We start from the raw sequence: 25,292 nt of genomic DNA, 5'->3' as shown, positions 1-25,292 counted from the left end.
CAGAACGACGAGGGCATGGAATCGGAGCAACAAGAACGTGATATGGAATGGGAGGAGGAGGAGAGCAGTGAGGGGGTGCCCAGCAACAATCGAGCCAAGAAAAGGACCACGCCTAAGGCGGCCGACAGTGTGATCGAGGCGGTCCAGGACCTGAAGCAACTCCTGGAACAAGACTTCAATAAGAAAATGGAAATCATGAAGACAGAGTTCCAGCTCGAGTTCACCAAGCTTAGCGACCGAATAGCTGAAGAAGTCGCTAGGACCACGGCCCTGATGACACAGGAACTATCGCAGGTGCGAGAGCAGCTTACCCAGGTTTGCAGCGAGCTGGAGCGCACTCGACTACAGTTGGATACCGTGACCGAGGCTCATGCAGCACGATCGCCTAGCCAGACATATGCGGATGCTGCCAGAATGACGCCTGTTAGTATTACCACTCAAACTCTATCCACGATTCGATCGACAACCCCAGAACCGGTGTTCTGTACAGTAGACACATCCAGGGTGCCCAAGGATCATATCGGAGATACTACACCAGCAGTGCTTCGCAGGGCCATTGAACAGGAATTGCGAACGTCTAGCGACCAACCTAGTTGGCGATGTGTTGCCGTGACTAGAGATGGACAAAATACCAACCGCCTGAGGGTCATCGGTAGGAACGAGGAAGAACTGAAGAAAATCAAGACCATTATTGAGGTCAAGAAGGCTCCAGGTGCGAGAGTCCTTCGCGACCAACTGTACCCAGTCAAAGTTGACAATATAAACCGTACCGCCGTTCTCGACCAGGAAGGCAAGGTCCTTCCTGGAGCAATGGAAGCCAGGAGACTCCTACAGGAACGCTACTTTCTTGCAGCTGGTGAATCGGCATATACCAGCGCGTTTGAGCGGAGAACAGGACCGATACAATGCTATAACTGCCAGGAGCTCGGCCATAAGGCATTCTCGTGCAGCAAGAATCGGGTATGTGCAAGGTGCGCCGCCGAAGGCCATCATAGCGAGTGCCAGACGCAGGTACCTAAGTGTGTACCCTGTGGCGGACCGCACGAGTCGTTCAGCAGAAGCTGCCCGAAACTCTACCCTACTCGGCATGAGTAGGATGTTTCAGGTAATCCAACTGAATGTGAGAAAACAGGATACAGTACACGAAAGCCTAATGAATGACGAGCGACTCCAAAATTTTGCAGTTGTGGCAATTCAAGAACCACAGGCATGGAAAAGCGACGGTAAACTATTAACAGTCCCTATGGGGCACCCCCGATGGATCAAAATGGTCCCCATGATTTGGAGGGATGGCAGATGGGCAATCCGGAGCATGTTGTGGGTGAATAGGGACTTGGAGGCCGAGCAGCTACCAATACAGTCCCCGGACTTAGCAGCCACCATACGACTCCCGGACCGAACAATATTAGTCGTGTCAGTATATGTGCCGGGACGTAAGCCCCAGGCTCTTCGAAATATATGCCATACCCTGCACCAGGTGATCCTCGACCTTAGGGGTAGGACAGGGATGGTACTGGACGTCATACTTGCTGGAGATTTTAATCAACACGACCGGCTATGGGGAGGAGATGACGTGCCATTGGCAAGGCAAGGCGAGGCCGATCCGATCATCGACCTCATGAACGAACACAGTCTTTGCAGCCTCCTCCCGAGAGGCACGAAGACATGGCAAGGCCCCGACAAGGAAAGCACAATCGACCTGGTGCTGGCGACGGCGGAGGTGACGAACGAAATGGTGGAGTGCTCCATACACCCGACAGAACACGGATCGGACCACCGGGCAATCCAAACAACGTTCGATGTCGCGATGCCTGAACGGATTGTCACGGAAAGACTGTTGTTCAAGAACGCACCATGGACAGCAATCAGAACCAGGGTGGAGGACAATCTCCGAGAGCTTCCCTGGACCGTCGGCGTGCAGGAGCAGACAGATCAGTTTATGAGAGTCGTCCTCGAGGCGATCCACGAGCTGACGCCCCGAGCACAACCAGTATCGTACGCGAAGCGCTGGTGGACGAAGGATTTGACAAGACTTCGGCGGGTGTACACGTTCTAGCGAAATCAGGCTAGGGCACAGCGGCGAGCAGGTCAGGGGAGGCCCGACCTGGAAAGACGGGCCAAGGAAGCATCCAAGGAGTACCATGATGCCATCCGGAAACAGAAGAAACTGCATTGGGACGAGTTCCTAGCAGAAGATAGCCAAATATTTGAAACCTGGAAAGGACATCATGGACGATAGGGTGCCCCCTTTGAAGAGACAAGACGGCTCCACCACGGAAGATAGGGTGGAGCAGGCAGAGGAGCTGCTCAGCTCGTTCTTCCCGCCGTTGCCGGCCAGGATTGAAGATGAAGGCGACCGACCGCATCGGAGGGAAGTTCACATGCCAGACCTCACCATGGAGGAAGTTGAGGAAAAATTGCTAGCAGCGAAACCTTGGAAAGCGCCTGGAGACGATGGTCTGCCAGCAATAGTGTGGAAACAGCTTTGGCCAGTGGTTAGATACCGTGTCTTGCACCTCTTCGACACATCCCTCAGGGATGGTGCGGTACCCCACCAATGAAGGAGCGCGAAGATCATCCCGCTGAAGAAGCCAGACAAAGGAGACTACACAGTGGCTAAGGCCTGGAGACCGATATCGCTGCTATCAACACTGGGCAAGATACTCGAGGCAGTCATTGCAGAGCGGATATCCTATGTAGTGGAGAGCTATGGACTGCTACCCGCAAACCACTTCGGGGCAAGGAAGCGAAGGTCAGCTGAACAAGCACTGATACTGCTGCAGGAGCTGATCTACAAGGCATGGAGGGCTGGCAGGGTGCTCAGTCTGATCAGTTTCGACGTCAAAGGCGCCTACAACGGAGTGTTCAAAGAGTGACTACTAGAGAGGCTGAAGGCGAGAGGCATACCTGGTGGACTGGTGAGATGGATTGATGCCTTCTGCTCTGGGCGAACGGCCGCTGTGATGGTAAATGGGCACACGTCACAACTACGGGAGTTGCCACAGGCAGGTCTCCCGCAAGGGTCACCGCTGTCGCCGGTGTTGTTCCTGTTCTTTAATGCAGATCTGGTGCAGAGAAGAATCAACGCAAGAGGTGGTTCGATGGCATTCGTGGACGACTACTCGGCCTGGGTAGTGGGACCAACAGCAGAGGAGAACCGAGCCGGCATCCAATCAATTATAGACGAAGCACTGGGCTGGGAAAGTCGGAGCGGCGCGACGTTCGAAGGAGACAAAACGGCCATCGTGCATTTCACGCGAAACGCCGCGAGTACTAGCGACACACCGTTCATGATCAAAGGGGAAGCAGTCAAGCCCAAGGCGAGCGCCAAGATCCTGGGAGTGGTCATGGACGCGAAACTGCGGTACAAGGAACACATAGCTAGAGCTGCCGCAAAGGGGCTCTCGGCTGCTATGTGTTTGAGAAGACTGAAAATGCTGTCACCGCGGACGGCGAGACAACTGTTCGTAGCAACAGTAGCTCCCACCATGGACTATGCGTCCAGCGTGTGGGCGCACTCATGTGGCATTAGAGAAGCTGCTTGGCTGGACAAGGCACAGATGGTCGGAGCACAGGCGATCACGGGAGCTTTCCGGACCGTCGCAACGGCGGTGGCAGAGGCCGAAGCTAGCATCCAATCGGTGCAAGAACGGCATGCGCAAGCGGCAACAAGGTTTTGGATCAACCTCCGGACCCTTCCCAGGACACACCCGTTGGCTACACTGAAAGTGAAAGCGTGTCGCCGATTCGTGTCGCCGATGCAGAGGATTGCTCAGGCACAAGGGGAGACAACCACTAAAGGAATGGAGATCATTCAGGAGTACGCGCTACCGCCATGGAGAGGCCGTACACTAATGTCGTGCAACCCTAACCGGGAGAAAGCGGTGGAAGCAGCAAAGGGGGTAGATGGCATAGTCATTGCCACCTGCTCCTCGCAGAGAGGGGGCATGGTAGGCATGGGAGGTGTCGTACAAGATACGGCGATCAACAATGCTGGCGAGGTAGTGGCCAGCTACTCCATCACTCTCGGGTCGAGGGAGGAGCTGAACCTATACATCGCCGAGCTAGGCGCTATAGAGATGGTATTGAGATGTATGCCGTCTGGACTCTGCCGGCGGGATATGACCGTCATGACGAGCAGCCGCTCCGCACTAGAAGCCATACGGCGGCCACGACAACAATCCGGCCAACAGATCATACGGCAAATCTACGACCATATCAAGCGTCTTGAAGACGAGGACCACTCTCTCCGGATGATGTGGGTTCCAACAGGAGAAGAGGATTTCGCGCTGGGACCAAAAGCCAAAGCAGCAGCCCGGAAGGCCACAGAAGGAGAATGCAGACCAGATGTGCCACCACATCTAGCAAGATCCACAAGGATAAGACTAGCGATAACCAAGCAGCGGCGAACAGGAACACTACCAGAAAGAGTCGGGAAATTCTCGAAGCAGATAGACACGGCACTGCCAGGCAAGCATACTCGTACTCTATATGACCCGCTGAAGAGGAAGGAAGCAGACTTACTGTCGCAGCTCCGCACCGGAATGGCGAGACTTAACAGCTTTCTCTGCAAGATAGGAGCAATGGAATCGGACACTTGCGAATGCGGGCAAGCATCAGAGACAGTGGAACACTTCCTATTCCGCTGCACAAAATGGACCGCGCAACGGGAAGGCATGCTGCGATGCTCACAGACAAAGATGGGACACCTCTCGTTCTTCTTGGGAGGAAAGGCAGCATCTGACGGGGACAAATGGGCGCCAAACATGCAGGCAGTACGGGCAACAATCAAATTCGCCATTGCAACAGGGAGGCTTGACATGGACCAGAAGCCTCAGGCACACTAACTATTCAGATCAAATCCTACTAACATCATACAGTCTCATTTTGACGGACCGTGCTTCAGCTGCTGAGGATAGGATGCTGAACACTTGGAGAAATTGGCCTTCAAGCAGGTCTGTCACGGCATATACACCAGATTGGACCAGTCAGTAAAAAGTGAAATTGTGGGGCTCCGGGTGATTATGGAAACACTGTACGAAACGTAAATAGCTTAGCGCAATGGCCCTATGGGGTGTGTCCCCCGGGGCGGAATAAAATCCAATCCAATCCTTAGAAAAAAAGGTGCAGAGAAAGGAGAGGAGTCCAAGACCAGACAGGCTTAGTAGAAAGATGACCTTTCCGAGCAACAAGATTCTTGCCGCTATGACAGCCACGGAAAGCTCCTTTATGGAGTAAGCGATCGGGGAGTATGGTCATTGGGTACTGGATGTCGTCGGTGGCTCTCTCTGTCGTCGCTCCCGAGCTGCAGCATCGTAGGCGAGATGTACCGCTATAGGTTCCTCTTGATTTCCAGCTTCTTCTCGCTCCATGGGGTCGATTTGCTCTTGGGTCCGACCCTGTTGTCGAAGATCGAGGTTCCTCATCCTCCGCTCGCGCTGCGCCTTTTGAAGACAGTACTGGTATTGATCCGTCCACCAGAGATTACTTATTGCCTCCCATTCTTCACGGTTACTTCTGTCGCATTCCTCATCTTCACGCCGCGATCTGATCGAGTCTGCTATCTTGAGCTTCCGTTCTTCGTACGCCGCCTCAGACGAGCGCGATCGAACTGCGTCCCATTCCAAAAATTCCCATCGCCATTCCCATCAGTCATCTGGCCCCTGTCGGCCCGTCCATCGGTTGGCGGCGAGCCTCGGTAGGGGTAGGGGGTACGTGCTCGATCAACACCTTTCTCAAGTTTTCCCAGCAGCCAGCCGCGATACGCCTGCAAATATAGGGAGTACACGTGGCCAAAACCTCGAGTTATTGAAGTTTCATACGGCAAACGTCCTGAAGAGTCAGATCTAGACGAAGGCTGCTCGGACTCGGAGCTGCAGCACGATTACGACGGTATCGGCTCGCGGGGTCTGGAAGAAGACGATTCGCGCATGTCCACATCATCATTTACTTCTTATCTTCCATCCGCTAGTACCTCAGCGGTCTTTCATCATCGTCATCCTTCCTTGCCGATCCGTTCTCGTCGAAGCTATCTGCAACACTACATGTGCTTTCCCCATGATTGCTTGTCGCAGCGTCGACGTCGATGCGATTGTCTTCCGTAGTATAAATAGCCTCGCCCAGTTGCAAGCTTGAAGATGAGGATTGGCCAAGAAACCCCGTGTCCCTGTTCGTCTTTGACCGGCCATTGAAGGCAGCTGACCCATCTGGTCCTTCCTGCAACTCGATAGATACTGCATCAACTCCGCGAACAGTACGAATTCCCTCCGTGGAGACTCTTGTCCTACTATACGTGGTCGTGAGGCTTTTACTTGGAACGGTTCCCTGTTGCGTTGTCTCAAGGTCGCCAAAAGTGCCATTAGAGATGACACCACATTGTCGCTGTCTTGCAATTTTCCCTATCAAGTCTGCCATTGACATCTCGATCTTGAGCTTGACTATGTAGGCGAAGGGATGAAACTGCATGTAACTGAATTCATAGTTAGCAGTGTCTCCCATTATCTATTCCGCTTTTCCTCGTCTTGAAAGTTTGTCGGTTCATGCGATGTAGGGAAATATAATGGAGTTGACTTACACGAACGTGTTATGCAAGCTCATCATAGAGATAATAAGGACATCCATGCTGAGGGAGAATCCAACGATGCACATATTGAACTTGACCAGACTCTTATACTTGGTTAGGCCATTTGCCACTAGGTTCTGTTGAACAACGCGAATGAAATAGAAATTGAGTGCTCCGTCGACAAGAAGGTAGATCGCCTTCTCGACACGGTCCCACCACTCGTTGATCCAGATATATCTCTCTGAGATCTGGAGACGGGCGGGGATCCAAATATTATAGACCGAGATATTAACGGCTGTGATTAAGACCGCAACACCGACCTTAAGACGGTATGCCGTTACCGGGTCTGTGAGAAGGATAGAGCAACGATTAATAATAATTTGGAGAAGAAATTGAACCTAAAATGGTTAGAATCATTGATAAACTTCGGAAGGGTAAGTGGAGCATACTTACTTGAAGTGCCCATGTAGTAACTACAGAGGTTATTATCGTTCTCTTGGCGACTTAGGGTGCTTATAGACTGCTTACGAATGCAAAAGTAGAACGCGAAACTAGATGATTCAATCTTTAGTATCTCCTTCAAACATTACATCACCAAGAGATTCCTCCTCGCACTCTCAACAGCCCTTACCAGCAGGTGCCGATTGCCATGTCGCCATGTTCGATTACCAGCAGGGTCAGCATTTCCAGCATTACCTTGACTATCCAGATATGTTTGACCTATTGCACCCATAGGAAACGTGGGCTGTGCGAGGAGGAATCATCTAACACACAGGGGATCAACGCTTACCTCGGGGGAATTATGCCTTTCAAGTGCAACCAACAGATAATGCTGAAGATGAGGCATACAAGAATCTCGAGCCAGATCATCCAGATATAGGCACTGCGGAATACGAGAAGGCCGCGTCTCTCGTAAATACGTTTTGTTTGTTTCGTGGCTGTCCAGGTGGTGAGCCATCCAAAGCCAATCGTGAAGCCCCAGGCCAGCGAAGCAAGAGCAAGGTCATCTTCGGTGACCTCTTGGGGGACAAAATGGGGAGAGAGAAGTGTGATCATTATGAACCAAGTATGGGTTGACATCAACTTAGAATGACCATAAGTTAGCCAGATTCTGGTTCCATTCAGAAGAGGCATCACAATATAAATGAAGGATGATAATGATTAAGATAGGTATCCTTGCCTATGGTATTGGTGTATGATCAGCCGCCAGTCAATAGCTTAAGCCACAGGAGCTAAAGTCCAGCCCTCGTACGGATCTAGTGACAAAGCACTGACTTGAGTACGTCGTGACGCCCGCAAGCATGCCCGGCCTCTGCGCAGATTGGCTGGAATTCAAGCCTTCCTCCCCCCTGCCTGAATATCGCCCACTATTAACAGCACAGGGGGCTTCGGTACCTGAAGGCGACTCCGGTTAGAAAGCTTCTCGAGCTTCATCGAGCTTCAGCAAGCTTCCAGAGAACACGGCCTTGCCGAAGACTGGTCTGGATGTGGCACGGACGTTGCTTGTGGAGTGGCGGAGCGTTTGGCGCCACGCTAAAGCAAACTTGTATTTCTGGGAAACTCCGGGGAGGGAAGTGTGGCGTAACCCGGGCTAAGTGATCAACATAGAATGCTGAATGACTTTCAGGTTGAATCATCACTATAGGACTAGCGCTCTAGGGTTGGAGGCTGAGTGGTTGAGTGTCGCGGGATTGGATGCGATTCCTAGTAGATCTGACGATACCTTCAAGTTAGCATAACATCTCGTCGGGTCCTTCCTCTGTACATTTCAGCACCTAATGTGCAGTCTCCAGCCTGGTAGCCCCCGTCGTCGAGAAGAAAATTAAGAATGAGCAAACCGCCGACCATTGCTATGGAGAGAGCGATGAGCGCCAGGGTGTCGGTGTAGTTCCAGATTTCCGCGGCGCGAAAGAATCAATGTCTTTAGACAGGCGTTGCGAAAAGTCATTTGCTAGAATAGCTACTCCACGAATCAATCCTAACGCGCCGCGAGCCGCTGATATTCAGACGTCATGCAAGCGTGACATCTTCTGCTCTTAGCGCTTGAGAGACGAAAACCTTGTGGGTGGGTCATGAGTCGTAATATCGTGCGTCACGGTCGCTTCAGGGATGAAGCATTCAGAGGACAAAAGTTGAAAGGGGCGAGCCAGGTGGCGCTGTTCCGTTCGCATTCCAGGAGGGCGCAGTGCGGGGAAGCGGGTACTGGGGCTGCTACAGTGTGATCGACGCTCTCCTTACATGATGCCTTTTGGATGCCACTTTGTGGCTTGTGGAAGGCCGGTACATCGCCCCGGCGGAGCTTCCCGTGCAGGGGGTGAAGTTTGTGTTTGCGCTACTGTCCGTTCCACCGCATTCTGCTGTTGGGCCGCTGGGTGCCGGGCATGGTCTTGGGTTAGTGACGAACTGTGGCGAGAAGACAGTGTTTCTAGCACTGATGAGAATCCTCGGCCATCAACTTTCGTTATGTTATGTGGAGATCAAGCCGTTGCCGTCGTCTCTATGCCATAGTACGCAGCTCGAATTTCCGCGCAGAAAAGCCGAGGCCATTTCTACCGCCGAATTCTTCCGCTGAAGCCCCTTTGCAAGAAGGTACCTTTCTGTCATGTTCATCCGTGCCATAAATGGGCATGTTTCTCCGTCAACCCATATCATTCTTGGTTGTCCGGGCTACGCGGGGCTGACACTCGGTGGCGTCAGCTGGCTTTTGGGGTAGGCGATCTCACTCTTCAGCAACTGACAGAAGTTCGGGCTGGAGCCACCCACCTATTCTGCGGTATTTCCCAGCGGGAAAGCAATGTGTTAGCCTCAAGTGTTGATACGGCCCCTTACATTGCCCTGGACAAGGCTTTCCCAAGCATACGGGCATACCCCCAAAAAATATATATATATATATATATATCTAGAGATAAATTTTTTTTGTGTGTGTGTGATTAAAGGTAAGTGCGGCAAATCAAACGCGCTCCCGCACTTGGTCTCAGTCGGCAACTTGTGTCCCAATGTGGCATTATCCTTGTGACTCTCACTTTCATCGGGGGTCCTGGGTGCACGGATCAGCCGGAGGAGTCTCTGATGAGGCCAACAGGGGAATACGGGCAACGGCAAACATCATGATCGACAGCATCTATCCAGCCAGGATAGCACTAAAATCGCTTTTGTCGTGGGGATTAACTTAAAATCGAGTAATGCTCCGGCGCACAGACAAGCCACGCTACGGACTTGGCCCAATACTTCAGCAGACTAGACACTTGGTCGAACAATGGTGCACCACGGAGACCATCATTGGTTCCGCGATCCCGCCATATTGCGGGGTGTGCTAGCTGACGTGTGAGTGATTACGGCATTCGGCACTTTGCCAGGGGATGATCCGCAGGCAGAGGGTGAATAGATGGAGCTTGGTAGGAGAGTGAGAATTAGAGTGAGAATGAGAGGAAGAAGGAGGTTGACGGTTCAGTTGTGAACCCGTCTCTGCCCCTAGGGGTAGCGGTCCGTGCACACATTCCTAGGTTGAGCTTGTAAGACTTGTCTTTCTCCCCAAGTGCAGCAGTCTGTGCTGCGCTTCGAAGTATTTGATGATGTCTAGAGGTCTTGCAGGAAGACTTTCTCTTCTTGATAAGGAACACCATCATCTCCCTTGAGCCAGTGGCATATGCAGAGCCTCCCGGTCCAGATATAAGCAACATCAAGGCCTAAAACCATGTAGGGTACGTGTAGCTCAAAGCTGGCATTTTCTTACCAGGGCTGCCCGGCCTTACCATAGACATAGAAGAGTAGTGAAGGAGGATTTGTTATCAGAAAAGGGAATTCAGATCTTAGTCCAGAGACGACGTCTCTTAACCCTTGCTTAGCGCATTAATCCCTGTCATTTGACTGTCCCGAGCCATTCCGAGGCGGACGCTACGAACCCGTCGATATCCGAGCGCCGGACTCCGCGCGCCGTCGCATTCTTAGACCCGTAATTTCCCGGTGCTGCCCTCGCCGCCGACGAATTAGTAGAGCTGAGGTGTCCTTTGCTGGTCGCGACGTACCCGGTCGAATTGGCGGTATATAAATCGGAGGGTGATGCTCTGCCTCTTGTTGAGCGTGAACGACTCGACTAGCTAGCTGCCTCCCTGCCTCTTAGAACGATGTCGACGGACCGAACCGGACGCTTGTCGACGGACCGCTGCCGCGGACTGAGGAACGGTTCAACGTGCTATGCATAACTGCCGAACCGTGGCCGATTGTGCTGTTATCGGACTGGCTCTGTAATTTTGGGCACACCGCTTGCGGTTTGCAACTTCTTGCATTTGACTGGGCTGTCGTAGGTCTCTAGGCATGGCGGCACCAATGATGCTTAACGCCACGCTTGGCAATTCGGCGGCCCCTCCACTACTCCGTACCAACGCGCGCCACCGTTTTGAGTTGATTCGACTGGCGGTGTGTTACGCAGCAATTGCCCAAACCTTGTGCCATAAGCCACATCTTCTCGAGTGTGCTGTTCCCTTCGAGAGCCCCGAATTCGTCTTACAAATAAGATAGGGATGACCTTCCTTCTGTCTTCTTAGTTCTCATTCACTGCATCCATCACCATGTCGCCCTCTGCCGATTCCGGAGGCCTTACGGGAGCGTATACAGGCGGTAGTATTGCGCAGCTGTGCATGTTTGCCGCCTTCATCGCGGTCGCGTTCTACAACTCTCTGGAACTTCTCGTGCTTATTTTTGCAACATTCAAAAGATACAGAGGGCGTTATTTCTGGTGTTTACTTGTCGCCTCTTTCAGTATTATTCTACACGCCCTTGCCTTTCTCTTGAAATTGTTCCACCTCTCTCGGATCGGCTTTCTCAATATCGCCATAGTGGATGTGAGCTGGGTTGGAATGGTGACAGGTCAATCTATGGTTCTATGGTCGCGGCTTCACCTGGTCGCCCACAGCGAAAAGATCCTACGGGCTGCTCTGTGGATGATTATGATCGACGCCATCGTCCTTCATATCCCTACTTCGGTCCTCCAGTTCTGCACGAATTCGCCAAACCCCCCTGCGCCCTTTGTCAAAGGATATGATACCATGGAGCGAATACAGCTGATCGTATTCTGCGTGCAGGAGATAATATTATCAACGATATACATTTGGGAAACCGTTAAAATGCTCAGGCTTCGCCCCGGCCGTCAGTCCCAGATCATCTTACGGCAGCTCCTCATCATCAACGTCATCATAGTCGTCCTGGACGCATCCGTCATCGGCATTCAATATGCGGGTTACTACGCAGTCCAAGTCACAATCAAGCCGATGGTTTACAGTATCAAGCTGAAGTTGGAGTTCGCTATCCTCGGAAAGTTGGTCAAGATTGCCAAGGCCCCGCGCGCGGATACACAGCCATCTACGACAAGCACGACAAGGATGGTAACCGAGTCCGTTGATCAGCCTGGCCCTGTTATTCGACAAGATGTGGAATGGAATCAGGGCTGAACCCGTACCAAACCGGCGGCAGAACAGGATAGTTGATGTTGCGATTTTCATGGTTAACAATCCCGCTGGCAGTGGAAGCGGCCAGGAAAGGTGAGAAGGAATCTGATGAGATTGGCCGAGAGGCATGGGCTACCATCTACGTCGGTCGCGGTATCCTAGTCGAGAGACAAAGACCGACTTGGGCTCTGGGGCGCGGCATCAGAGCATAATGTCCTCTACCAATATCAGTTCTCCAACGCCGAAGAGGTCTTCCTGAGTATGATCCAGACCGAGACCCCGTACTTCCAGCCGGTGCCCGGCTCCGGCGCCCTTCGTCCCGGGCGGCTTCCCCAGCGACCCGACGTTCGAAGATTGCGCCCCCTCGTCCAAGAGATGCGCCATGTCCTGGGCCGTCCGATCATCGGTTCATATAGTTGCAGGGTACCTAGCATGCTATGGGCTTTTAGGGTCATGCTATGTACTTGCTAACACATCTTAGCATTAAGATGAACTTGCTGTGGGCGTTGATCGCGTTGCGCTTGTCGCGTCGAAGAGCGCGCCAGGGGCCTCTTAACGCGTCTGCGAATCGCGCTGAATCCACCCCCTGGTCATGATTCGCACCTCGCGTCTCTCTGTTCGACCGAATCGATCGATTTTCGATCGAACGAGTGGGGGCGATCGATTCGATGTCGAATCATATTGTGACCTGTTCGGTTCGAATGTCGAATGGGATGCCCCACATTCGAATCGATGCATTCGAACATCGAACGGGACATGTCACATTCGATTCGATGCGAATCGAACGGGCGCGCCGCAGATTCAACATCGAAACGAATGCCAAGAAATTCGATTCGACATTCGTAAGACTTGGCATCGAATGAATCTATCGATTCGATTCCCATTCGTTCGATGTCCAACTCTGGTCCTGACCGTTTGGGTACCATGCACCACCACCCTTTCGCCAACCCCACCCTTTCGCTAGGCAAAAAAAAAAAACCACCACCAAAACTCAACTATTTCATTTATACAGAATTTGGCCAAAATAGAAGTTATTGACAAGCGGTCACTTCTCATAGATATAAAATTGATTGGAATTCATTTTTCTGGTCTCGTGCAGTTGCGTGGGGCACGTGATGTATGCAAGCCATTGTAAGGAAATATCGCCATCTTAATCACTAAATTCCTCACCGCTCTTTCCCAACATTTCTCATGCCAGTCTCTTACAACGCAATAAAATGCCTTCATTGTGGCCTCATTGGAAATATACAGAAGACGACATGGCCGAGGCTATATTGGATATCACCGATAACGGCTGTTCACCCTTTCAATCGGCTCAGAGATGGGGAGTGCCTCGAAGGACTCTGATCGACAGATTTAATGGTCTGACGGCTATGAAAGAGCAAATTCAGCCTGGCCAGCGTTTATCCAAGAATCAGGAAGATAAATTGGCTTTCTGGATTCTTCGTCAGTGTGAAGGGTTCTAATAGTGTAAATTACAGCTATATAGTCCTCATGCGTTTTACATACGAGCTGAGGAAGGAAGAAAGAAAGAAAGATTAAAGGATCGAAAATCCTTCATCAAATAGACCAAGTCGTCACTAGAGCAACAGCGCTCAGACCAGCAAGAGGACAAGGCACTGCCTTGTCCAGCAGGGCCTGGCCCGTTACAGTCAGGAGTCTCTGGGATATGCTCCGTCCCACAATCAGATTCGCGCTTGCGTCATGAGCTTGTTAAGACAGCAAGGCGAACAACCAGAATTAGGACGCAACTGGGTAGCCAGATTCATCGAGCGCCACCGAGACCTTAAGACTAAGATCGGTAGACGTCAGGAAGCTAATAGGTTTGAATCCTTCACGCCTAAGGCGGTTCATTGGTACTTCGATATCAGGGAGGGCCAGTACGGCTGGATTCGGCCTGAGAACATTGTTAACGTTGACGAAGGAGGCATCATGATCGGTTTTGGCAAGCCTCCATTTCTCTTTTCTCTTTATTTTTGAAATTTGACTAACTAGACTCTCTTCGTTAGGGTTGGATAGCCTGGTGGTCGGAAGCGCGGACCCAAAGCGAAAGGCTCTTCTCAAGGGACCACAAACTCGAAATTGGACTTCGTTTATCGAAGCTATCACTGCGGACGGCCGTTCCTTGACTCCTGGCATAATATTCAAGGGAAAGGAACTCCAAAAACAGTGGTTCCTTCACGAATTCAAGAAGATAGCGAACTGGCATTACATAACTTCACCTAAGGGGTGGACTGATGACCAGTGATCGGAATGGTCTGGTCTGGTCTGGTCTGGACCCCTAGACCAGACCAGACCAGTTGCTTACGTAATAACCGGTCCGACCAGACCGGTCCGACCAAGAAGACCGCCAATAAACGTAAACAGCTTAGCGCATTAGCCCTATGGTGTGTGTCCCCAGGCGAAATAAAAATACAAACAAATACAAGACCGCCAAGAATGCGGCTGAAGTAGTGGAAGACAGGAAATGTATTTTACTAATAGCTATCGACCTATTCGTTGTCATTCTCATTATTCTCACTATCACTGTTATCCTCAACCTGGGGCTTTCCATACCAGGCCCGGAGACACTCAAAAGCCTCTATAATATCTACCTTCAGCTTACCACGGCGATCAACTATAGTAAGCTTTGCGCTACTAAAAAGCCGTTCGCACTCATCTGACATAGGTGAGATCGCAAACAGATCCAGAGCGAAGCGAGATCTCAGGGGTTCATTACTAATCTTTATCCTTATCCTTATCCTTATCCGTGAATGTTCTAACTGCATTAGGCTAAGATTCAGCCACCCCGATCTATTTATAGCAGTTAATGGTCGGACCGGTCGGACCGGTCGGACCATGGTCTCGAGAAATCTCCAGACCAGACCAAGTCTTGGCGGTCTAGACCAGACCGAGACCAAGACAGACCAGACCATTCCGATCACTGCTGATGACCACATTGGTGTTGAATGGCTTGAAAGAGTCTATTTGCCCCAAACTAAGCCTGCCGATGAGTCTGATGCCAGATTAATCATTCTAGACGGCCACGGGAGCCATGCAATGGTACTGTCTTTGTTTACCTATCCAAAGGTCGCTGCTAACCGAGCGAAGGACGAATAGATTGCTACATTCTTTTGTGAACAACATTTACTGTTGCTACCTTCCAGCACACTGCTCTCACGGCCTTCAGCCATTGGACAATGGAGTATTTAACGCCTCCAAAGCTGCATATCGACGAGAGTTGGAAGAGTTCGCTGCCCTAACTGATTCTGTTCCGATGGATAAGGTCAATTTCATCAGAGCCTACGCCAAGGCTCGTGAAGTGGGAATGACGAAGAAGAATATACTCTCCGGCTGGAGAGTTACTGGCAATTGGCCAATTTCGCGAGCCAAAGCTCTACGGCACCCAGAAATCCAAGAGGATAGGCGGAATGACAGCCCAAAAAGGACTCCGGAGCGGGCGCAGTATTTTGGCTCAGATGATACACAAAAAACCAGCCGCCAGATTCGCGATCTTGGGCTAAACAAAACACCAAAGACACGGAGACGGTATAACGTGATAGCCAAAGGCTTTGAGACTCAACAACAGACGTTAATGGCGCATGCCATAAGAATTGCTGGCATGGAGGAGGAACTGGCACGTCTGAAGAGAGGGAAGAAGAGGAAGGCTATTCCGAATCCCAATAAATGTTTCATGACTCTGAGCGAGGCTCTAGCCTCTGGAGAAGCCAATCCAGAAAAAGGAAGCGAACAGAAGCATGTTATGGTGAACCATAGCTCTTCGGGGGAGTCAGGGCCAGAATCGGAGGCTGCTTCGGTTATTGAAGTCAGAGAAGAAACCATTGAGTCAGGGATTTTTGCTGTCTTTGGGGATATTGGTCATTTGATCAGATCCTTGCCGCGACTATGGCCAAGATTGCTGCGGCTTCCTTCAACAGGAAAGGCCGTACCGGATTGGGACCAGTGGCCTGACCCATTGGGACCATAAAAGAGAAGCTCTGATACTGGTAGCTAAAGCATCAAGCATCAAGCATCAAGCATCAAGCATCAAGCATCAAGCATCAAGCATCAAGCATCAAGCATCAAGCATCAAGCAAGCAACGTCATCAGTCACAATCAGTCTTGAGCTCAATTTACAGTCTTTTGGCCTACTCTTATGATATCTCTCAGTGATCCATTTGATCAAATGGTACCAGATGAGGTAGCCGTCTTTTCTATTCAATTGACCCATTTATCCTATTCCTGATCCCGACCCTATCCGCCCTTTCAGACACATCACTACCGCGGTCATCACCAATCTGCCTTTTGGGTGGGTTGTGGGTTTCTAGTGTCTCTCGTCCCTGCCCATCACACAGTAGTATTAGATTTATTACGAAAGAAAGCGTAGCAAGTAGGGGCTTTCTGACGCGACGCAACGCAACGCGATTCAAGTGATTCAGCCATTATTTTACTTGGTGTTAGTGCATGTTAACAATGACTTATGTTTTACTCGGGAGAAGATATCTGGATCTAACATTGCCAAGCCTGGCAAGGGTCCCATGTCTAGTGTCAACGATCATCAATCAATATCCATCGAGAGGATTGTGTGGATTGATAGATTATGTCAGCTACCCAGCCGTGGATTGATATTGACGTGGATTGATGTCAATATATTGATCAACGCGTTGATCTGGTGGATTGATGAGCATCTCTGGTGGGAGTAGGCTTGCGTTGGGTCGTTGGGTACCAAACTGGCGACGAAGGTAGGACTACGCGGTATGGGGCGCTGGTCAACCATAAACGCAACCCCAACCAACTCAATATAGGACCTGGGCTGATCAACTCAACGGAAGAAAAGCTTATTAAGCAGTCAACTCACTCAATTGAAGGCTGAGGTTGAGTGGATTGCGTTGATCGCTACCCTGATTGGCATGGTCGGTAATGACTGTAATCTGGTGGTGTGCGCCTTGGAGTTCGGGTCTCCAACATTCAAAGCAGCGTACAATGGCTAAAAGTTCTTTGTCGTAGATCTCGTAGTTACACTCGGCGGGGTCGTACTTTTTGGACATGAAAGCAGCGCTCTTAATAGTCCAGACCATTTGGACTATTAGTCCAGACTACACTCGTAACGCTGTATCAATTCAATTCAAAAGCAATTAATATCGCATTCTAACTGGTGGAATAAAAATTGGCCAATCGGATGCTCTTATTTTTGCTTTTGAATTGATAGCAACGTTGCCGCGGGTGACGGTGTAGTCTGGATTAATAGTCCAAATGGTCTGGACTACTGGTGGGCGCCTCTAATCCGGCCCCCCCGTGTTGGTCGCTCCGCTCCCACGGGGAGGTCACTGACTAGCAAAAGGTGCCTTTGATTCGCAAAATCAGATACTTCTGAGTGACGCCAATTTGTTAGAAGTATGAAGTCACTTCTCTTCACTCTAACCCTAACCCTGCTCCAAAAAAAATTCTGGACCATAAGGTACTTAATAATTAGTGGCCACATCATTTATTTAGAGGTCTTTGTGAGTCAAGGGCACCTTTTGTTAGTCAGTGACCCCCCCGTGGGAGCGGAGCGACCAACACGGGGGGGCCGGATTAGAGGCGCCCACCAGTATTAGGAGCGCTGCATGAAAGCCACTGGATGTAGTACTCCCTGATCGTCTTCCTGGGAGAGGATACCCGAAGACACGAAATCGGATGCATCGCATTCGACAAACACTTCTTTCGCGGTGTCGAAGTGTCTGAGGATTGGGGCTGAAGTGAAACTGTTTTTGAGCATATCGAATGCCTCCTGGCAAGACCGAGTCCAGCTCCTGGCACTCACTTGTCCTCGACGCAGCCCGCCGTCGAGCGACAACAGTAAGTAACGCCTCTTTTGTTCCATGTAAAATGCACTTCGCTTTTTCTTTCTTCATCATCTTGCACAAAGATGCGCCATCGAGAACCTTGAGCCCATTTAAAACCAACTCACGTCCCTGCATCATCGGCAGAGACAATTTCCCACGTTGGGGACCAGAGCTTGCATCCCTGAGTTGCGATTGGCCAAGACGGGCACTACAATCTTTTGGGCCAGGGTTTCCGGAGTGTGGGGAGTGACGCCCCCGCTAGTGGACTTGTCCCCCCCTGTAAGTGGCCACGCTACGGGGCTACGGGAGAGCGAGACAAAAAGAACAAGACTCAAGAGAGACAGAGATCGGGATGAAGAATGGAAGGAATTTGAGACTTATTACGCAGGCACATCTCAAAAGTTCTGTCCTTCGAGAAAGTCATAGCTAAATCTCCAGCCAATAGGCTTGCGAGTTCTTAGCCGAGATACATCGATACAAGCTATCACCTTTCATTGCCTTTGCAGCCCATATACCTCATTAAAATACAGCAAACCTTACGGAGGACCATTTCAAAAGTTTTGTCCAAGGAAAAAGCAACAATATTAAGGCAACCAATCAGATCGAGGATAAATACATAGAGTACTTTTCTCCTCCCATAAACCCCTAAAGCCCAGAGACTATAGCACACTATCAATCACTAACCCTTGGCCTCCAGTACCTACCGCCCCTGAAGCGATAGGGGATGTAGCGGATGCCTCCAGGGTACTGGCTTGTCCAGTATGTACCTCAGGTACCCGACAAGGATAAAGGGATGTGGCGCCTCTAGCTTAGGACAGAACTTTTGAAATGGACAACTGTACTTAACTAGCCGATCCCAAGAGAGGGAACAGGGAACAAGGCCCCTGGCCCCATCCTTCTTTTTTGCTTATCCCGCTGTCCGTCTCATCTTTTCGCCCGCCAAGCCTGTCCATTGCTCGTCTGTCTGTTGCTTCTGGTCCCTTTCTGCGTGCTTTCGGAGTAGTTTAGCAGCTCAACTGAAAAAGTACGTACTTCCGAGGTACCTACAGATTCGGTGGTGCCTTTTCTCCATTCCTTCCTTGACTGGTGCCGCATCTTGTCTCGCTTCTTTGCTTCCTCTTGGCTCTTACTCCTACTCTACTTCACTCCCCCTCAACTTCAAACTTCCCACCACCTCTTCACTTTTCCCCCTTCACCTTTCCTTCTTCCCCTTATTCTTTACTTTGACTCTTTCTCTTTCTTCCCTTGTTCTCTCTCCCAAGGCCGATCGAGTCGAGTCTTGGATGACCAACTGAGAGAGGAACGAGACCTCGAGCGAGAACATTAGACCTACGCAAGGGGAACAGGAAACGGAGGACTGACCAAGACAGCTAGGCGGTCAACTCCCTACGAGAGAACTGCACAGACACCAGCATTTTCTCTCTCTTCACGACGACGACGATCTCATACCTCGAATCGACGACGACAACGAGGATTTGATCCTCTCAGCCACAACCATGCCTCCCTCCCTGAGCACTCATCTCTCATTCACCCGTCCTCGGACTAGCGACCGCGATGGCAGGCCCAGCACCCGCGACCAGGGCGCTGACCAGAACCTCCTGATTCCCAGCGGGACATCTTCGGTGCACTCGCGCATCACTCAGCCCATTCCTTCCACCCTCAACCTCAAGCCTCAGCAGCGCACCCCCAAGACTCTTACTCATGCCTACATAGTCTGCGGTGTTGGCCGTGAACCCTCCCAATGGGTCAAGGCTCCTCCCCCAGCTCAGGGCAAGATCGGCCACATGAAGGGTGCCGTCGGCCAGTTCTGGCTTCCAGAGATCTTGGGCAGCAGCCCGCGTCTTGAGCAAGACAATGAAATTGCCCGTGCTCTTCATGCCGCCATGAGGGTTCGTACTACTCAGTCCTTCTTCAAGAAACAGTTTTGCTAACCAGAGGCTATCCTGTCCTATAGGCCTGCTTCCCCCACGATGTCGAGATCTGCACTGGCCGAAGCCAGCCTCACTGCGTTCACCACGCCTACGTTCTTCAGCAAGACTCTTCTCACACTCTCTACGGCATTTGCCTCCGTGTGTGGTCGCGAGGGGACGAGAAGAGGGCCGAGACCATACGTGACCTTCGCAAGAGGACCGAGAACGACTACTACGACAACCCCGATGAGACCTACTGGATCCCTTACTGCCTGTCCTTCCTCTCGCGATATCCTCTGTACAACCTCCTTGGTGACTATCTCCGAGGAATGTGGATTCACTGGAACAAGTCCACCAACTTGTTCCACGACGAGGAGGTCACCCGCATCCTCAGCTTCCCTGCTCCCCGTCTCAACGACCTTGTCCGCATCGACATGAAAGACTACGCTCTCTGCTACCAATTCCCCTCCTCCCCGACAGGCTTCCAGAACTTCGCCATGTGGCCCCTCTTCAACTGTCTGTCGATTCCCAACATTGTCGGTGTCATCGAGGCTGCCATCTCTCCCACCCGCCGTATCATCTTCGTCAGTCATTACCCTGCCATGCTCACCATGGCCGCCGAGACCGTTCGATACTGCGTCCGAGTTTACGAGTGGGGCGGCCTTTACGTCCCCGTTGTTCACGCCCGCCACGCCAAGAAGCTCGTCCAGGAGCCCGGCCCTTACATCCTGGGTATCACGGTGGAGTGCCGCTCTCTCTTCACGGCTCCCACCGATGCCCTGGTTGTGGACCTTGATCGCAACTTTGTCCTGACTTCCAGCCCCCCCACGGCCCTGACTCCCGGTCAGCGCAATAAGTTCGTTACCCGACTGACACAGGCTCTCAACGGCGATGTCACTCCTTCGGGTGTTCCTCAGCACCTCCGATCCGCTTACGGTGGCGGCAAGCTTGTCCCCGCGGGTCAGATCATCGTCATGCGCGGCGAAGTCGAGTCCATCCAGGACCCCGAATGGTGGAACCAGGACGCCGTCATGGCTGTCATGGACCATGTCTGCGAGAAGCTCGGCCGCAACACTGGCCTCAAGGCCGTCTTTGGTGGATCCGTCAAGAAGCCCCTCATGACCAAGGTCTCGATGCGTCACCTCAACGAGATTGTCCGTGAGAGAACCCAGTACTCGCGAGATGCTCTGGAGGCCTGGCAGGACTTTATCAACCTCAAGGGCCGCATGGATACTGAGCTCAGCAAGGTCACCAAACGCAACAACTACCTCGTGGAGGAACTCGAGATCTGGAAGCAGCAGTTCCTCAAGTTCCAGGCGTTTGCTGAGCAGCTTACCAAGGAGACCCAGGATCTCAAGGTCAAGGTTGAGAACCACAAGAGGGAGAACCGCCGCCTTGTGGGTCTCATTGACCAGCAGAAGGATGACAATGCTCGTCTCTCAGTTTGTCTCACTGGCACCGAGAAGCAGCGCGACGATGCTCTCGAGGCTCTTGTCTTACAGCACGAGATTGCTGAGGAGCTTGAGCGCGAGCGCAAGAGGAACAAGAAGGAGCTCTCTCAGCTTCAGCACACCAACATGACCATCCTGCGACAGCGCGACGAGGCACGCCGGGTTGGTCTGCACCTGCGCAGCCTCATTGGCGGTCAGAGCCATCATATGGAGCACCTTATCCAGTCTCTTACCAAGCCCAATAACCTGGCCCACGAGATTGAGGAGGGCTACGATGATGGCGACGACCACCTCAACGAGGAAGGTGAGCGCGATGGCCGCCTGTCTGTCAGCCCCAACCCCCGAAGCAAGCGATACTCGTCGTCGAGCTTCATTGACGTCGCCGACCGTCACCTCAAGGACAAGACGGACGCTATCGCACACATTGTGCGAAACATTGCCGAGCAGTGCCAGGCTGCTGTTGAGGGTCTCCAGTTAGCACAAGATGCGGAGTTGAGGGGGAGTAGACGGAATTCTAGCCTCTCTATCGCCCAGAGCGATGACGGCAACTCCGCCGCTACGTCCGAGACCAGTGACGACAGCCTCCTCCAGGCGGGCTCCGGGAGGGTGTCCAGTATCCCTCCCACCCCGGATCTCATTCCCAACCGGAGCAGCACAGCCATGTCCTCTGCCTCTACGGCTACGACTCCGGAGCGAGCGTCCCAGCAGTATAACCTTCGGGACGAGATCCCCACCAAGATTGTCGAGGACGACAAGGAGGACTTCGAGGAGAGCCGAAGCGACAACGGCGGCGTCACCCATGAGACGGGAGTCGTCTCCAAGCACCCCGAGTCCCTGATGCACCGGCCATCGGGTGCCAGGATCAGCGCTCTTGGGCGGTACTCGCTGAGTATCTCAGACAGCGTCTGATCGTCAATTGCGTGCCATTCCAGTGACGTAAAATGAAGCCCGGCAACAGCATTCCTCTCTTCCTTCGCGCATGGTGACTGTTGAAACGGTCTATCTCCATCTTATGCACCTAATTCATCTCACAACCGTTTCTCTTATCTCTGTTTTTGTCTTAGGCGGTTGGCTTGGATCAAAATCTGCGGACTACGGCGTTATATGTCTCCTTGTATCTTTCTATTCAGCCATTGTCGAAGTCTCATTTGGTGGGCGGGCTCGCTCATGTACTTTGCATCAAGCCTGGCGGCTATTTCCCATTGTGTTAGAGTATTGTCGTGAGAAGCGATGTCGTTTCAATTCGCGTCGCTCCTTTGCCTGGTTTGAAGAGCAGCCAAACAATGAACAAATCTTTTTAAGTTGACATTTGACCTCTTTCGCAGTCATTATGTGACTTGACTTGTCTTGGTGTTTGAAGTTGTCATGAGAAGCATACCGTAGCACTCGGTCGTAAAACAGGGATAAGATCCTTGTGTTGTCGGCTTTTCAAGTAATAGTCCCAGATGTAACCTGAATAGCGGTCTGTTATCAATAACAGGCTGATGTGTCCATTTAGATCCCTCCCTTCCGGACCCTTTTCGAAGTCATGGAAGTCAATTGCCAGTCTTAGGCCAGGTCCGTTTTCTAGGTCCCTAGGTCTCCGGCTAATCTGACGTTTCATCTTCGATATGCCGCAGTCATCGCATTTAGCTGTTGGGATCCCTTTGATCCGGGCTCCTGTTACTTTCCTGACTAGCCGTTCCAAGGTATCAGGACCTGGATGACCAAGGCGTAGGTGCTATCTTCGGGCATCTTGTTTTTCTGCTCTCGGTCAGGTCGATGAGTTATGCTTGTGTCGAGATAGGAAGGCAGTCTCTGCATCTATCATTTGATTAAATGGAATGCTTTCAATAACAAACTGGTCATATTGATCAGATAGATAGCAAAGGATAGATCCGTTAGCTGTACGGAGACAGTTGAAGGCTGGACGTGTGTCCCACCAATAGCCCTTCCGTAACAGCTTCCGTAGAGATACTAGGTTGCAAGGGAAGTCAGGGCAATAGGCTGCATCAGCTAGACTAATAGTCCTAGAACCATTAAGTCCCTTAGTCTGAATATCAACCTGACCGTATCCTTGTATTAGAACCTGGTTTTCTCCTGCGATGAGGAAGTCGTCTGCCTTGGCTGATCGGTATCTTGTAAAGCGTTCGAGCTTGTTGAATACATGGATTGTCGCACCAGAGTCTAGGATAGGCTAGGCAGGCAAGACAGCACATAGTGTTTTTCGAGAGGATCCATAGAAGAGTACTCCCGGCGCTTTCTAGATGCAGGTATCGGGCACGAAGGTCAGGATATCATCGTTGTACGTTGTGGCGAGCATGGCTGTGTGACCTTGACAAAAGCTGGGACACAGTGGCTCGCTGCCTTCCACGACACAGCTTCCCCAAAGGTGGTGGACACAACCAGCGCCGGTAATGCCTTATTGGGTAGGTTCTCCATTGGGCTTCAACTACCGGAGACCCCAAAGAAGCGGCCATTCTTGGGTCTGTCGCCAGTTTTGCCTGGAACAAACCGGCCTCCCGGAACAATTCCCGGCATCATCCTTTTCGGCAGAAACATGGAACGGATTGACTGTTTCATTTCGTATAACCAAATTTAGAAAATGATCACGTCGGGCTAGGCTCTGATTGGGTGGAGAGACCATGACACTCTAAAAGGTTCTGATAACTGTGGTGGTGTAAGAGTAGAACTTGTGTTCCTGGAAACCCATAACCAGTTCAAAACTATTTTTGTCATTTCTCGCTCTTTCTTGAGGTTGGCCGATATGATCTACTGGTGTTACAAAGTCGTCGTCAGCCGGCATGATCGTTAGACCGACCGTTAATGCGCGGCTCCTGACGCTTATTTTAACTTTGGCCGATCCCTATCTTTTCACACCATTCACCATAAGAGTTACTGAACCTCTAACAGCATGTAAAATCTTTCCAGTCTAAATCATTCTTTTCTGTTCGTTCCTTATCTAGACTCGTTTCATTCGAAGTATACATGATGCTTCTCGCTCGCAACTTGTTGGTTGCCTTTGCAACTGCATTCATCTCTTTCAGCGCTCCTAATAGTCCAGACCAAAAACTGGACTATTAGTCCAAACTGCAGTCCAGACCAATAGTCCGTGGACTATTGGTCCAGTCTGCGTCTCTCGGATTGGACTGACGGTCCAGTCCGCGTCTCTTGGACTAGACTGACGGTCCAGTCTACGTCTCTCGGACTGGACTGATGGTTCAGTCTGACTTCTACCAGACCGACCAGTAGTCCAGTCCGAGGATCGCAGACTAACAGTCTGACTAATAGTCTGTCCAAGATTCGGGGTGACTCAGGCAGCGTCTTTCCAAATCTGTGGCCTGCTGCAGAGTGCCAATTCAACAACTACGCGATCCAACGCGTGACACGCGTTTGGTAAAAATTTCGATGCACTGCTAAGATATGTTAGCCGGTACAGCCCAGCACTGCGTTAATCTATGGCAAACCAAGTATCATGCAACTGAAACCATCGGCCTAACAAGATCCCAGAATTACATATTTCGACCTGTTCAACAGCAACCTACTTTATAGCTTTGAATGGGCTACCTGGCCGATTTCCAGGAAGAATATCTGCAACGTGAGAGATGATGAAGTGCATGTTATCTGAGCGGCGAAAACCCGCCCGGTGGCGTTAAGAGATACCAGCCCCGCCATTACAGGTAGGTGGCATGCAAAGTATCCCCTATCCGGCGCATGTAGGGTAGGTTCGCTCGCGTAACACGCACCTCGGCAAATCACTTGAGATGCTAGTAAACACGGCTGCTCTCTGCGTAAGAATCATATTTCATACTGGTTACGATATAGTCACTGAATCTTCTGTGCTGAGAGCATCCGTCTGGTATCAATTCCAATATGATTAGAGATATATTCCCGAGTCGTCGATTTACAGTCAAGAGATACATGTCATATCGTTTTTATCGACGAAGACGGGAGTCCGCTGGTCTTGTGGACCTGCGCCCAAGCCAATATACACCCCTGGACCGATGTGCCAGCGACTTCGCAGATCCCCCGCATACCTTCACGTGGATGCTCAACTTCCGAGCCCCTGTCAACCTTACGTGCGCAAGCCGAATAACGAACTCAAGAATCAATTCTAATCAGACACCAAGCTGTCGCGAGAA

General features: G+C 51.4%; 3 protein-coding genes across 3 annotated transcripts; 2 read left to right on the top strand and 1 right to left on the bottom strand.

The window, feature by feature from the left end:
- Positions 1 to 5,967: 5,967 nt before the first annotated feature.
- On the bottom strand, positions 5,968 to 7,618 carry BGZ61DRAFT_593874 (uncharacterized protein; the record flags this gene model as incomplete). The annotated part of the gene is made up of 5 exons (XM_046256806.1): positions 5,968 to 6,469; positions 6,575 to 6,960; positions 7,016 to 7,035; positions 7,091 to 7,113; positions 7,353 to 7,618. The coding sequence occupies 5 exons, from the start codon at positions 7,616 to 7,618 to the stop codon at positions 5,968 to 5,970; spliced, it is 1,197 nt and encodes a 398-aa protein (XP_046096059.1).
- A 3,581-nt stretch (positions 7,619 to 11,199) lies between these two features.
- On the top strand, positions 11,200 to 12,009 carry BGZ61DRAFT_369830 (uncharacterized protein; the record flags this gene model as incomplete). Its single annotated transcript, XM_046241978.1, has 1 exon — positions 11,200 to 12,009. One exon carries the CDS (start codon positions 11,200 to 11,202, stop codon positions 12,007 to 12,009), a length of 810 nt encoding a protein of 269 aa, XP_046096058.1.
- A 7,297-nt stretch (positions 12,010 to 19,306) lies between these two features.
- On the top strand, positions 19,307 to 22,080 carry BGZ61DRAFT_539977 (DENN domain-containing protein; the record flags this gene model as incomplete). Its single annotated transcript, XM_046254852.1, has 2 exons — positions 19,307 to 19,699; positions 19,765 to 22,080. The coding sequence occupies 2 exons, from the start codon at positions 19,307 to 19,309 to the stop codon at positions 22,078 to 22,080; spliced, it is 2,709 nt and encodes a 902-aa protein (XP_046096057.1).
- Between the last annotated feature and the right edge of the window lie 3,212 nt (positions 22,081 to 25,292).

This window comes from Ilyonectria robusta, assembly GCF_021365365.1.
Source record: "Ilyonectria robusta strain PMI_751 chromosome Unknown BGZ61scaffold_38, whole genome shotgun sequence".
In the NCBI taxonomy this organism is placed as follows: domain Eukaryota; kingdom Fungi; phylum Ascomycota; class Sordariomycetes; order Hypocreales; family Nectriaceae; genus Ilyonectria; species Ilyonectria robusta.
This window is presented reverse-complemented; position numbering and strand designations above follow the sequence as displayed.